The sequence below is a fragment of the Natator depressus genome, chromosome 13 (genome assembly GCF_965152275.1).
Source record: "Natator depressus isolate rNatDep1 chromosome 13, rNatDep2.hap1, whole genome shotgun sequence".
In the NCBI taxonomy this organism is placed as follows: domain Eukaryota; kingdom Metazoa; phylum Chordata; order Testudines; family Cheloniidae; genus Natator; species Natator depressus.
Genome location: NC_134246.1, coordinates 8,438,369 through 8,449,779, shown reverse-complemented (window position 1 = coordinate 8,449,779; position 11,411 = coordinate 8,438,369). Strand labels below are relative to the sequence as shown.

Sequence of the window (11,411 nt, the reverse complement as noted above, 5' to 3'; positions counted from 1 at the left end):
GCTGCAATTGGGCAAACCTGTGGCCGCTACAGGTAAATAAACCATCCCAGCCAGCCAGTGGATTTCCCTGATGGGCTGTGTGCCAAAGGTTGCTGATCTGTTTTAGCAACTAACGAGTCTTCCTAGGAGCTAACTTGATTCAGGGTCTAAGTTGGGGACTGCTACCTCAAGTGTCGCACAAATGCCACAGCACAGCAGTCACCTACTTCTAGGTTAGTGAGACCAACAGGATTGTTTCACCTGCTGACTAATCCCTTCAAAAGAATCCAGCTGCTGCTTAAATCTCATCCTTCCTCTTCAAACAGAGTAGATAACAAACTTTTATTTGACTCAAAAATATGTACCAGTGATTTACAAAGACCATCTTTAATACTACAATTTAAAAATGGGTCATAATTATATTTGTTGAAAGATAATAAAGACATGTTAAAAGCCCATTTTACAATATTTACCCATCATAAAAAATCATAGATATAAGTTATAAATCCATTTCAGAAACAAGATTTTGTCCCCATGTGACTAGATATATACACACAAATATATATGACGTATATAAGTGAACTATAGGTGGAGTGGGGAAAAATGGTTTTGTTTTTAAATGAAAGCTGCACTACAGTGGACGTTAGAAATAAAGATGCCACAGGTGAGAAGCATCAGAGGGCAAAGTAACAAATACAGCAAAGCTTGGCAGGGTTATGACCAATCTTTTTTTCTGAAATAAACACAATGTTGTCATACAACAGGTCTTCACTGGGGGACAGGGTTAGAAGTTTCTAGGAATATCATATCCCTGGGGCTTCCCTTCTTCCCCAAAATCAGAGATTCTCAAACCTGACATCTTCCTTTCAACTAGCGTGAGGTGGGTTTTCCTCCTGAAATCCCAGGCAGCACTCAGAACGCTGCAGCAAGCTAAACACACAGAGATGTTTTGCTATAGAGGCAATGTGCATATCCCAGGGGGAGAGATTAGGTGCGTGCACACATTATGGCCAGAGATTTTTTTTCCCTCAGTGGTATCTGTTGGGCAGGCTCTAGCTCCCTCTGAGCTCCTCCTTGCTGGCTAATGTCCAGAGGGGCAGGAAGAGGTGTTGTGGAATGGGCATGAACACCACATCTTTCATAACCTTTTGTTTGCTGGAACTCTTTAGATCGACTTGTTAACCTTGGAAGGGCTCACGGTTGTGTTTTCACTTGGCCAAACCACATGATTCAGAACAACCCGCCAACAGCCTCTAACTGTAAGAAGCATTGATTGGTCAGACAGTGGTTGATGGCTTCAGGCCTTTCTGTCTCTTGGGCTCAGAAAAGTGTCCTATAGCCTCTATTGTCTGCTCAAGTATTTAATTCACTGTAAAACAAGCTAGCATCACAATCTACTCGTGTACCTTTTTGTAAGGTCCTCAGCTGTCAAGCTCTGCAGGATCCGTGGTACCAGCCAAATCATAGCATTCAGCCTCACTGCATTTCCTACCAAACACACAGAGCCCTTCTCAGCTGCATGGCCAAAGCCTATCCGCTGCTCCCTTCCACCCCAGTCTGTCTGTCTACAGGCCTGCTCCTTCCTCAGACTGAGTTCTCTGTTCTTCTAAAAGGCACAAGCGTGCATTAAAGCATCAGCTCACCCCTTAGCCCTACCCTGTCAGGCTGGGAAGCAGCTAATTAATTATAGCACAGGGGGGACTGACATCCCCCCCATCTCACCTTAAAGGACAATTGCTTTATCATGTAGGTATTTTGGCAGTGTTATTCACAAATGTAGAGAGACAGCTTGTACTTGCAAAGATGAGCCAACCCCTAAGCAGAATTCCTAACTTAGTTGTAGACTGTCAAGCAATTAGATTCAAACAAGCCAATCCAAAGCAAACCCAGAAATTGTTGAACTCTGTAGGAAAACAGGGAGTACCGAAAATGTATTTATTTTGTCTCTTCTGATGGTATGCCTAGGCGCAATCTTAGCACTACAAGGCCTTAAATCCCCTTAGATCCCCATATGTTCATGTTACGCTTACCCTCTGGATCCTGTGAAGACCACAGGGGCTGCACCGCTACTGACCCCTCTCAAGGGAGCAGATGAAGAGGAGCAGGGTGGGGTTTGGTTGGGGGCAAGTGAGGAGTTTTCAGAGTTGCACACAGAAGACTTGATCCTGCAAGGTGCTGTGTGCCCTCCACGCCGACGGAAGGCAAAGAGATTTGATAGCCATCAGGACTTTGCAGGATCACGTCCAGAGCCAGAGAGGGTGGAAGTAGCTCACTGTTTCCTCCTCCCCTGGCTGTGTGCATACAAATCTTGATTCTCTTCTTAAACTTTGGGACACCATAAGATTCTCTTCCTCGAATGAGAAGACTGTTTTGCCTTTGATCCAGGAGTTTTATAATGCTCTGTGACTACGGGTTGAACACCTGTCAGCTTTAGCTTGTTCATACTTATCTCTAAAGAAATCTTTGTATTGTTCATTATCTGTTTGAAGTTGGCAACACACACTGGTGTACTTCCAGTTCTCAGGGGTGTTTTCTTGAAGCATATCCCAATGGCCTTACTCCAGTGAAGAGACAGTAGTAACAGCATGCCCAACTACTATGCTGAGAGCCAGGTTTAGCAAAGGCTGTTCTTATTCCTCTGACAAGAGAGTTTGTAACTTAAACTCTCCAGCCCACCCCCACAGCAGGGAAGCCCCGTAAGCGTCAGGTGACGTGAACAGAGGTGGGGGTTTGGGTGTGATGTACAGCTGCTGTGCACTCTACTCATTCTCCTTCTACACTGCTGTTCTAAGCAGCAAGAGCCATGGTTCATAGACAACAGGGGTTTGTCTCTAACACTTACGTGCTGGAGATGGGGTTTACGGAGGGCTGCATCCTTAGAGGCACAAATAATCAAAACCAATCGAAGATAAAAAGATGACAACAGAGAGAGTGGGGAGCTGCAGGCTTGGCCCCTCTCTGGGTTTGGACCTCCATGGCTTCACCGTAGTTGCTGGAGCTCATGTGTCTCTGGCAGCTGTTAGTCAAGGCTACAAGAGAGCGCAGGCTCAGTGTCTAGTCCCAGCAAGGCACCTGGCGGATAGTGCAGCTTTTCATACTTCAGGCTTTACGCTATTTAAATCACGGGGCAACCCGTAAGGCCAACTGAGCCCCCAACAGTCCCAGCTTGTGGCAGGTCAATGGGGTTCCGGTTTATCACCAGATTCCTTATGCAGCCGACGTAATGGGGAAGAGGAGTCAGCAGGGACGGCGAAACATCCCCCAGCCTGGCAGTTCCTGCAGAGAGGCACAAAGGGGCTGGTTAGCAAGGGAAGTGCTGTCACCAAGAGGAGGGAAGGGCTCTAGGCTCAGTCACTGGCAAGTAGCAACTTGAAACAGACTCGCTCCCGGCTCAACACACAGAAGTGGGTGGTATCTCCTCTGAGATGAGATGCCAACGAGCGAGCCTGGTTTGGCTCTGTAATGGGGGGAGGTACAGTTTGCTCTCTCTGGGGTGGGGGTGGGGAGGAACAGAGACTGGGTCTTCATGATCAGCTTCTCCTAGCTGCAATGCCATGCAATGCAATGCAGAAAGGGGGCAGGAGCTGTGGGACGCAGGCCCAATTCAGCCTGAACACAAACCTTGGTCAGCAAAGAACTTAAAGCAAACCAACCCCACAGCAAGATGAAATAATTAACAAGCGTCCGGGCCCAGATTCGTGCCTGCTGATGTGAGTGGCATCGCCCTGCTTCTGTGCAGGTTGCTGGTCCTGGAAAGGGACTTTGTGGAAGTCCTGAAGGGTAGAGTCTAGTCAGAGGATGTGCTGGATCAATGCACGCCCGTGTCACCTGAGGCAGGACCCTGAAGGTGAGGGGGAAGCTGTGCTGCCCCACCCCTTCCCTGAAGTAAACCTTCACTGCCAGAGGCTGCTGGCACAGTCTAACTGGCTTCTATTGGGATGGAGCCTAAAATGAATTGGGTCCAATTAACCACAGCTGTCAAGAGGGGCTATTCCCCAGACTCCAACAGAAAGTCCCCTCCCAGGAAGTTCTCAGCAACAAGAGCAGTGCCTAATTGCAACCCAATGCTCCTGGGGGGATTCTACGGGACTGTGCGCCCGCAGGAAACAGCCCCCCGCAGATTTCCTGTGTTTCCCCGCAGAAGACGGCAGTGAAGCAAAGGGAAGCCGGGTGGGGTGGAGGGGGATGGACAGCAGGGGGAGGGGTGAACATGGGCACAGGTTTTGGGGGGGACTGCCCCGCTCCAAACAGAGGCAAGGCCTTGGGGGGGGGCACACACAGGGTTACATGCCACTGCTCCCCCTCACTCTGCAAGCCCAGAGCTGTCCAGCTGAAGGAGGCTGTGTCTCTGGCTCCGGTGACTTGGCAGCTGAATGCCGCCTTCTGGGTCCTAGTGCCACTTGTGCTTCCCTTCTGTGTGCTGGGAGACTTCCCATTTTCTATTCTGTGAAACAGTGAGTGCCAGGAGTGAGGCTGGGTAAAGGGTGTGTGGGGGAACTGAGGAAAGGGGGTGGGGGGAAGAGGCAGTGGGGGTGGAATAGGGAAGGGAGATGGAGAAGAAAAGGGGATGGGGAATCATGTGGCAAAGCAGGAGCCCAACATGCGGGATCCCCTCGGCAGCAGCTGGGGCTCCCCCGTTAAGCAGGCCCATCAAACCCGCACCCTGACAAGCCCTACCCCCCTACACCTAGGCCCCTCTGACAAGCCCCCCACACCCAGACCCCCACCCAGCTGCACCTGGACCCCCACCCCACCAAGCCTCACTTCCCCAGCACCTGGACCCCCCCCCCCCCACTAAGCTCCTCCGAGCCCCAACCACCTTCACCTGCATCCCCTGCAGGGTCCCCTTGCCCCTGCACCTGGAACCACCAAATGAGCCCCTGTGCATCTAGATCTCCCACTGAGCCACCCGCACCCAGATTGCCCCACACCTGGATCCCCTCCACACTAACCCCTTCCACACCCGGATCCTGCTGGGCTGGGCCTGCCCACCCACACCCTGGTGCACCTGGTGCAGAAGGACAGGGCCCCAGGGTGTTTCTGGGGCAGGCTCAGCCCTTATTCTGTGTCAGGGTCAGGTGCAGCCTCTGTCCTGGGGGAGGTGGGGTCTTCAGGGTTATCTCCCACCTCAATGCAGCCAGTGGCCTGTGCTCCCCACTGCCATGCTAGAGCCACATTTATTTATTGACCAATAAAATCTGCAGAATTTTAAAATATTGTGAACATAATTTTTAATTTTTTCGTGCAGAATTCCCTCCGGAGTAAACCAAAGCAGCTGGGGGCCAAGCAAGCACCATGCTCTCATCGTGAGGCTGTTGGGAGCTCTACGGGTAACAATCTTCAATCCCACAAAATACCAAGAGTGGGGGCTCCGAATACACCCCTGCAGCCTTAAACACGGGGCAGGGGCAGCTAGACATAGCTACCTCCTCCCAAGCTGAGCGCTTGAGGGGTTAGCAGCTCCCAGCCAAGTGCTCTATGAGGACCAGACACTTCTTTGGGAGATTGCCTAACAGACAAACTCAAACTAAGTGCACCGCAGTAGGGGAGCGACCAGCCTCGTGGCGACGGCGGGAACAGAGTACGTGCCCCTGGGCATTGAGAAATTCAGACCTTTTGGGACCAAGATCTGACAGCAGGAACTCTATAGCCCCAGTGACTCACCGCCGGCTCTCCCACGCTCCTCTGACTCACCTGGCACGGCCCCGAGATGGAGCGTCTCTTTGGTATCCACTGAGCGAGTCTGGCTGGGTCCCACTGTGTAGTTTCGATCTGTGTCCACGTCCAGCTGGATCACGTTTTTGCCTTTGATGACTTAGAGAGAAACCAAAGTCAGCGGCGCGATCTCCCCATTAGAGCTGGCCGGAGGGCGGCACTGCTGCGTCGCGGCAGCTTTCAGGGTTTGAAACGTGCTTTTGTTCCAAACGAAACCAAAACTTTTCAAATGATTTTGCGACACCGAATTGTGCTGCAAGGTCTGATTTTGGCTCAAAAGGGTCAGCGCCCCCCCCCGCGGAAGTGACTGGCGAGCCCCTCCCATCAAAAATATCATTGAAATGGATACATGGCGGCAAAACACACCGCCTCCAGCCAAGCATTATTTCCACCAAAAAGGCTCCAACCGGCTCTACTTGCAACTCGAGCCAGCCAGGAGAGGTGGGGAGACTGAACCGAGAGCACTGCAGAGAACAGTGCTGCCCCCGGCCAGCAGGCACACCGCCTTTGGAGCGACTGGCCTATCTACAGGAGACAGCCAAGGCTCCAGAGAGCAGTTCTTAGCTCAAAATGCAACGGGACTCATGAGACATTCATCTCCCGCTCTGGCGTGCTGACGGGCAGAGGAGAGGCACCGAGAAGAGATGCTCCAGGACTGTGCACAGAGTGCCATCAGCTGAGAACCAACATGGCTCTGGACGGCCTCACTCCCTGGCTACCAAGACACAGGGCCAGATTTTCAGCTCCTTGTAGTCGCCCGGTATGCTGAACTCTTCTGACCACTCAGAACAGTGCTAAAGAGGAGCAGAGATCCCTGGAAACCTGGCCCCAGATCTGAGCCCCTCTGAAAACCCGGGCCATGGAGTCTCACTGCGGCATTCGGAGACTCATGCAACTCCCCATAACAAAAGAGAGGGTTTATAAGTGCTAACTGCTAAGGCAGGCAGTGTAGCTAGTGGTTAGAGCAGGGAGCTGGGAATCCGGACACCTGCTTCTCTTCTATTCAAGTCTGTTATTAATGTGTTCTGTGATGGTGCAAAGCACTGAACTTGCTGTGACTCATTATTTCCTCACCTGTTAAATGGAGCTAATAATATCAAATAATTAATCCCTCCCTCCCAGTAACAGCCTTAATTACTGTTTGTACAGGGCTTTGAGATCCTCAGACAAAAAGGCACTAGCGAAGCGGAAACGGTTGTCAGAGGCCTTAAAAAAGCCACCGATTTCTTAATACAGGGAGCAGTCGCAAGTTTTGAACACAGCTCTTTCCAGCTGCGCCTGCAGCCTTGACCGCAGTCCACCCTGCAGGAGGGCAGCAGAGGGAAATCCGAGATTCCTACGGCCCCGTGGGATGATGCAAAATCCCTCCCAACAAGTAATAGTGGCTGATTACTGGTTGCCATCTCACCTGCTATGCTGTGCCACTGGCCATCACAGAGTGATGGACGGGCCACCGATGTGGAGAACTCCCCAGCCCCAGTGTTTGCTTTCACTGTGACCTAATGAAACAACAGAGCCAAGTTTAGATGGTTTTGGGCTTAACGGTGGAATGTGAGGGGTGGGGGAAGCACCAGAGGATCTGAGCTAGAAATGGGCAGGAGGAACTGGCCGGTCGGGCAGGATTTCCATCAGCTGCGTCTAGGCTCACCCCCTGCACCAAAGGGCCACTCTGAACATCTGTAGCCCTTGGGACTCTGCACCAACCAGCCCCCAGCACTCACCACCAGTCAGCCGCGCCCTGCTGACGTACCTTTGTGTCATCTGCATACAGAGTGAGGTAGTGCTTTCTCTGCGTGCCCATGTGGAAAATCAAGGCAGAGGCACTCCGGGGCCGTATATCCAGTCTCAGCTCCAGGTCCTGCCCCATCGCCACAGAGTCGGCTGGAAGGGGAAACGGGAGCCATCAGGGATGGGGAGTGCCCAGTGCCATTCTGGAAGAAGAGGCTATGGGTGCCTCCCAAGGTGAAGGGCCAGGCTCCTTGGGAAAGCACCCATCCGGGCCATATCATGGGGAGTGAGGGCTCAAGGGATCAGGGAGCCCGGGGCCAAGCCAGCTAGTCCGATACCTAAAGTCATGTATCCACCCTCTGCAGCAAAGAAGATGCCACTCTCCAGAGCCCCCTCGTAGCAGGGCGTCACTCCAAAGATGCGAGAGGGGGAGTCCAGGGGTTTCCCATCCAGTTTCAAGTTCTTCAGGCAGCCGCTAAAGCTGGGGACAGAAGTATCCTGGAGAGAGAGGGAGAGGGCCAGGGTTGGAGAGCGCTCGCGGGCCTGGCCTGTTACCTGTCGGCACGGGGCATGGGCGGGAAACGCATGTGGCCAATAAATGGGCTGGAGGGCTCCTCCTCCAACCCACCAGCCACTCCTGGGATTAGTTTCATTGCGGCCTCCTCTTCTGCAGCTCTAGGCTCCCTGACAGGACAAAGGAACAACCCCACAGCTGGACAGAGACCCCCGCCCCAACACAGCAGTCGGCCATTCCCTACAGCCCAGGTCTCCTGGCTAAGGACTGGAGCCAGCACCCAGTGATGCTCAGAGAAGCCCTTCTACTGACTGCCCTGGCTTTGGTCAGGCCCCAGCCCTCCCAAGAGCCCCTTATGCCTGGGGAATGAGGGGAGGGAACAGTGGTAAGACTGAGTCATGCGAACAGAGAGCCCACTACTGTCCTCTGCAACCTCTTGGAGCAGGGAACAAAGCCACCAGAGAACAGCTCCATCAGCGCCTGAGAGCGTCTCCAGGAAACTCAGCAGCGTGTGATCATGGCACTGAAGGCAGCTGGCAAATCTAACAGCACAGCATGGATGCCTGAGCATCACGTGGGCTGGTACTCCTTGGCACTAAGGCCCCTTTATGCCGTTCCGCCAGGGAAGAGGGGACTTAAGCTAAGGGGTCCTGAGGCCCTGTCCCTCTACACCAGGGTGTGGGTGGACAGACTCAGCCCAGCAGGATCCAAGTGTGGAGGGGATCCAGGTGTGGGGCAATCTGGGTGCGGGTGGCTCAGTGGGAGATCTGGATGCACAGGGACTCGTTTGGGGGTTCCAGGTGTGTGTGCTGTGCCTGCCGTCCGGCCCCTAGCAGGGCAGCAGGGCCTGGGTGCAAATGAGAATCTGGGCAACTCTCCCCACAGCTGCATTAGCTTCATTTTTGCCTGGTAACTTTTACCACTTTGCACAATGCGGTCGCAGTGGGAGGAGGCCGAGACAAGCCAAGAGACTCCAAGGGCTGCCAGCCAGACTCATCTGGGAAGGCAGTGGTGTGTAACAGGGGTCCCCTGCCCTTGCCAGACGAGGGAGGACACCCGGTATAAAAGCTCTTCCTGCAGTGAGCTGGGATGGCGTGACCAGGGTCCAGGAGTCCTTACTGGAACGTGAGCCTTGGCTTTCGCAGCAGGAGCTCCCCCCACATAAAACGGGCTTTGAACCAGAAAGTCTCCAGCGGTAGCCACCACGCCGTTCTGAGCTCTCAGGCCATCGATGACCAGTTGAGCCCTGCTCCCATCTCTGCCGAAGAAGACCTGCAACAAGCAAGAGTTACACACCACGTGGTAAGCTGGGTCCAGAGCAATAATCGCTTGTTTCTACCCATACACGTGGTTTACTAAGCCCATGGTCCAGCTGGAGAACCCAGCTCTGGTGAGGGAGAAGAATCAGACTAAATTTGGGAAGGGAGGGAAGGTTCCGACATGCTGGAGGATGTAATGGTCAGGCAATGAAACCCTTCTGGCCTCAGAATCGATGGGGGTCCATGATTCCGAAGGGCTCCGATTAGCACCCCCATCAGGTCGTCAGAGGTGCACGACCATAGCCACCAATCGCAGCGATGGAAGGGAGACTATCTGAAAACATGACCCCTCCCATCACCCACTTTGCTCTCTACAGACACCCCACACCTCTGCCAGACGAGTGGGGATTCGAACCACGTGGGCAGCGTCAAAACAGCTGCCACCTGAAAAAGAACATTAGCTTCAACAACGCAAGAAAAAGAAGCTGCCACAAATATGTTCCCTGCTGGCCACCCTATCGTGGGTGGAATTCCTGCCCCTCCGTGGCACTGCTCTGAGATGCAGAATGGGCAACATGTGAAAAGTTTAGGGCTAGAAAAGGGAGCTTTGCGTGCCATGCATTTCGCCCTCCCAAGTACCAGCCCAGCTGTCCCTCTGCTTACTGTGTGCCACCTGCCGTCATGGTACTTGTCTTTGCTCCGGATTCTCAGTTTATTCCCATTGAGATCTGCCAGGAACACGAAGCGGCCACTGGAGACGAAGAGGGCCATGAAGGAGCCCTGCAGTTTGCTGGCTACGTAGAACAGCAGCCCACTGGATGAGTTAAGCCTGACGTCCATGGAGAAGTGGGACCTGCAGAACAAGAGGGGCTGTTCAGGGGCACAGTCGTGTCCCCTCTCCCCGCCCCCCCCCCGCGACTAAAGCTTACCACCAACATGCCCCCTGCTACAGCACCTTCCAACTGAGATTGCCAGGAGCCTCCCGACCCTCACATACCCCACAGAGCGGGTTAAGAATTATCCCTGTTATCAAGAGAACTGAGGCACAGAGAGTTTAAGGGCCCGATTATTAAAGGGATTTAGGTGCCTAAAGATGCAGATGGGTGCTACTGTCGAGTGCCATTTTCAAAAGTGCCTAGGCCCCTAAATACCTTTAACAATCTGGGCCAAAGTGACTTGCCACTGATTCCCTTCAGGGAGTCTATGGCAGACCCAGGGCCAGCCCCCAGAACTCCTGACTCCTAGCCCAGTGTCTTCATCACCAGCCCATGCTGCTCCGCAACGGGTGGTAGAGCAGGGTTTGGGTGTATGGAGACAGGGCAGACACAGCACACTCACCTTTCGCGGAAGGACGCTGGGATGTCATCGAATTCCACATGGCTCGTGGAGGATCCTCCAAACCGGAAGGCACCTTTAGCAGCTTTGGGGTGCCTGGGTAACTGACAGGTCCTGTCCTGGTAATGCCTGCGGTCTTTCAATGCAGCCTTGCTTGGCACCTACAAGAGAACAATTTGGAAAAGAAAGGGTCTGGGTAAGAAAAGCTACGGCTCCACTGTGGAGGACTTGGGCACTGTCTGCCACACACACAAGACCAATGCATCGACCCTGTGCCTGCCACCACTGTATCTGGTGCCCATATAGGCCAAAGCCACCCCTGCTCAGCATTATCTGGGCTCACAGAGGGAAGAGCTGGTTTGCTTTTTTCTGTTTTGCCCAAAGGTGCATTGAGTGCCTCTCTACTGCCTCTTCATAGCAGACCCCAAATTACCCCCTCTCCCTTTCCTAAAACTGCTGCCACCCAACTCACAGCTGGGGAGCGTGCCCCTGGGGAACACAGAATCACCAATCCCGGAGTGGCACTGATTCTGCAGGGCACAGTCCCAGACCAATTGAAGTGTCCCCCACACCAGTGTCCCTCGTTGGGTGACCATGGGACACACTGGGGTCTGGGAAGGCAGAGTGGGATCCTGGGAATGCAGAGCCCCACCAATTGTCATGCAGCCCAAGTGCCAGGGGCGTGCAGTGCCCGGGGCTGGAGGACACAGCCAGGAGCAGGGAAGAGCGGAGATGGACTGAATGGGTCGGGGAGTGCAGCTCCAAGGCAGCTCCTCTGCTGTCCACACCCAGGCGGTTAATGTCAGCTCAGAGTACGGCGTCACGTTTCACCCACAGCAACCAAAATTACAATGGCAGGCAGGAGTTGGGAAGTTCCTTAT

The 11,411-nt window shown here is 53.4% G+C and overlaps 1 protein-coding gene across 1 annotated transcript in view; it reads right to left on the bottom strand.

Annotated features, from left to right (window-relative positions):
* Positions 1 to 292: 292 nt before the first annotated feature.
* LAMA5 (laminin subunit alpha 5) overlaps positions 293 to 11,411 on the bottom strand; it is a 163,137-nt gene continuing 152,018 nt past the window's right edge. Inside the window, exons 73-80 of the mRNA XM_074969645.1 lie at positions 10,534 to 10,691; positions 9,859 to 10,048; positions 9,056 to 9,208; positions 7,761 to 7,920; positions 7,445 to 7,575; positions 7,103 to 7,193; positions 5,674 to 5,793; positions 293 to 3,255 (exon numbers count right to left, since the gene is read on the bottom strand). Coding sequence (XP_074825746.1) covers positions 3,095 to 3,255; positions 5,674 to 5,793; positions 7,103 to 7,193; positions 7,445 to 7,575; positions 7,761 to 7,920; positions 9,056 to 9,208; positions 9,859 to 10,048; positions 10,534 to 10,691 — 1,164 coding nt within the window. The 3' untranslated portion in view covers positions 293 to 3,094. The remainder of the gene's footprint in view (positions 3,256 to 5,673; positions 5,794 to 7,102; positions 7,194 to 7,444; positions 7,576 to 7,760; positions 7,921 to 9,055; positions 9,209 to 9,858; positions 10,049 to 10,533; positions 10,692 to 11,411) is intronic.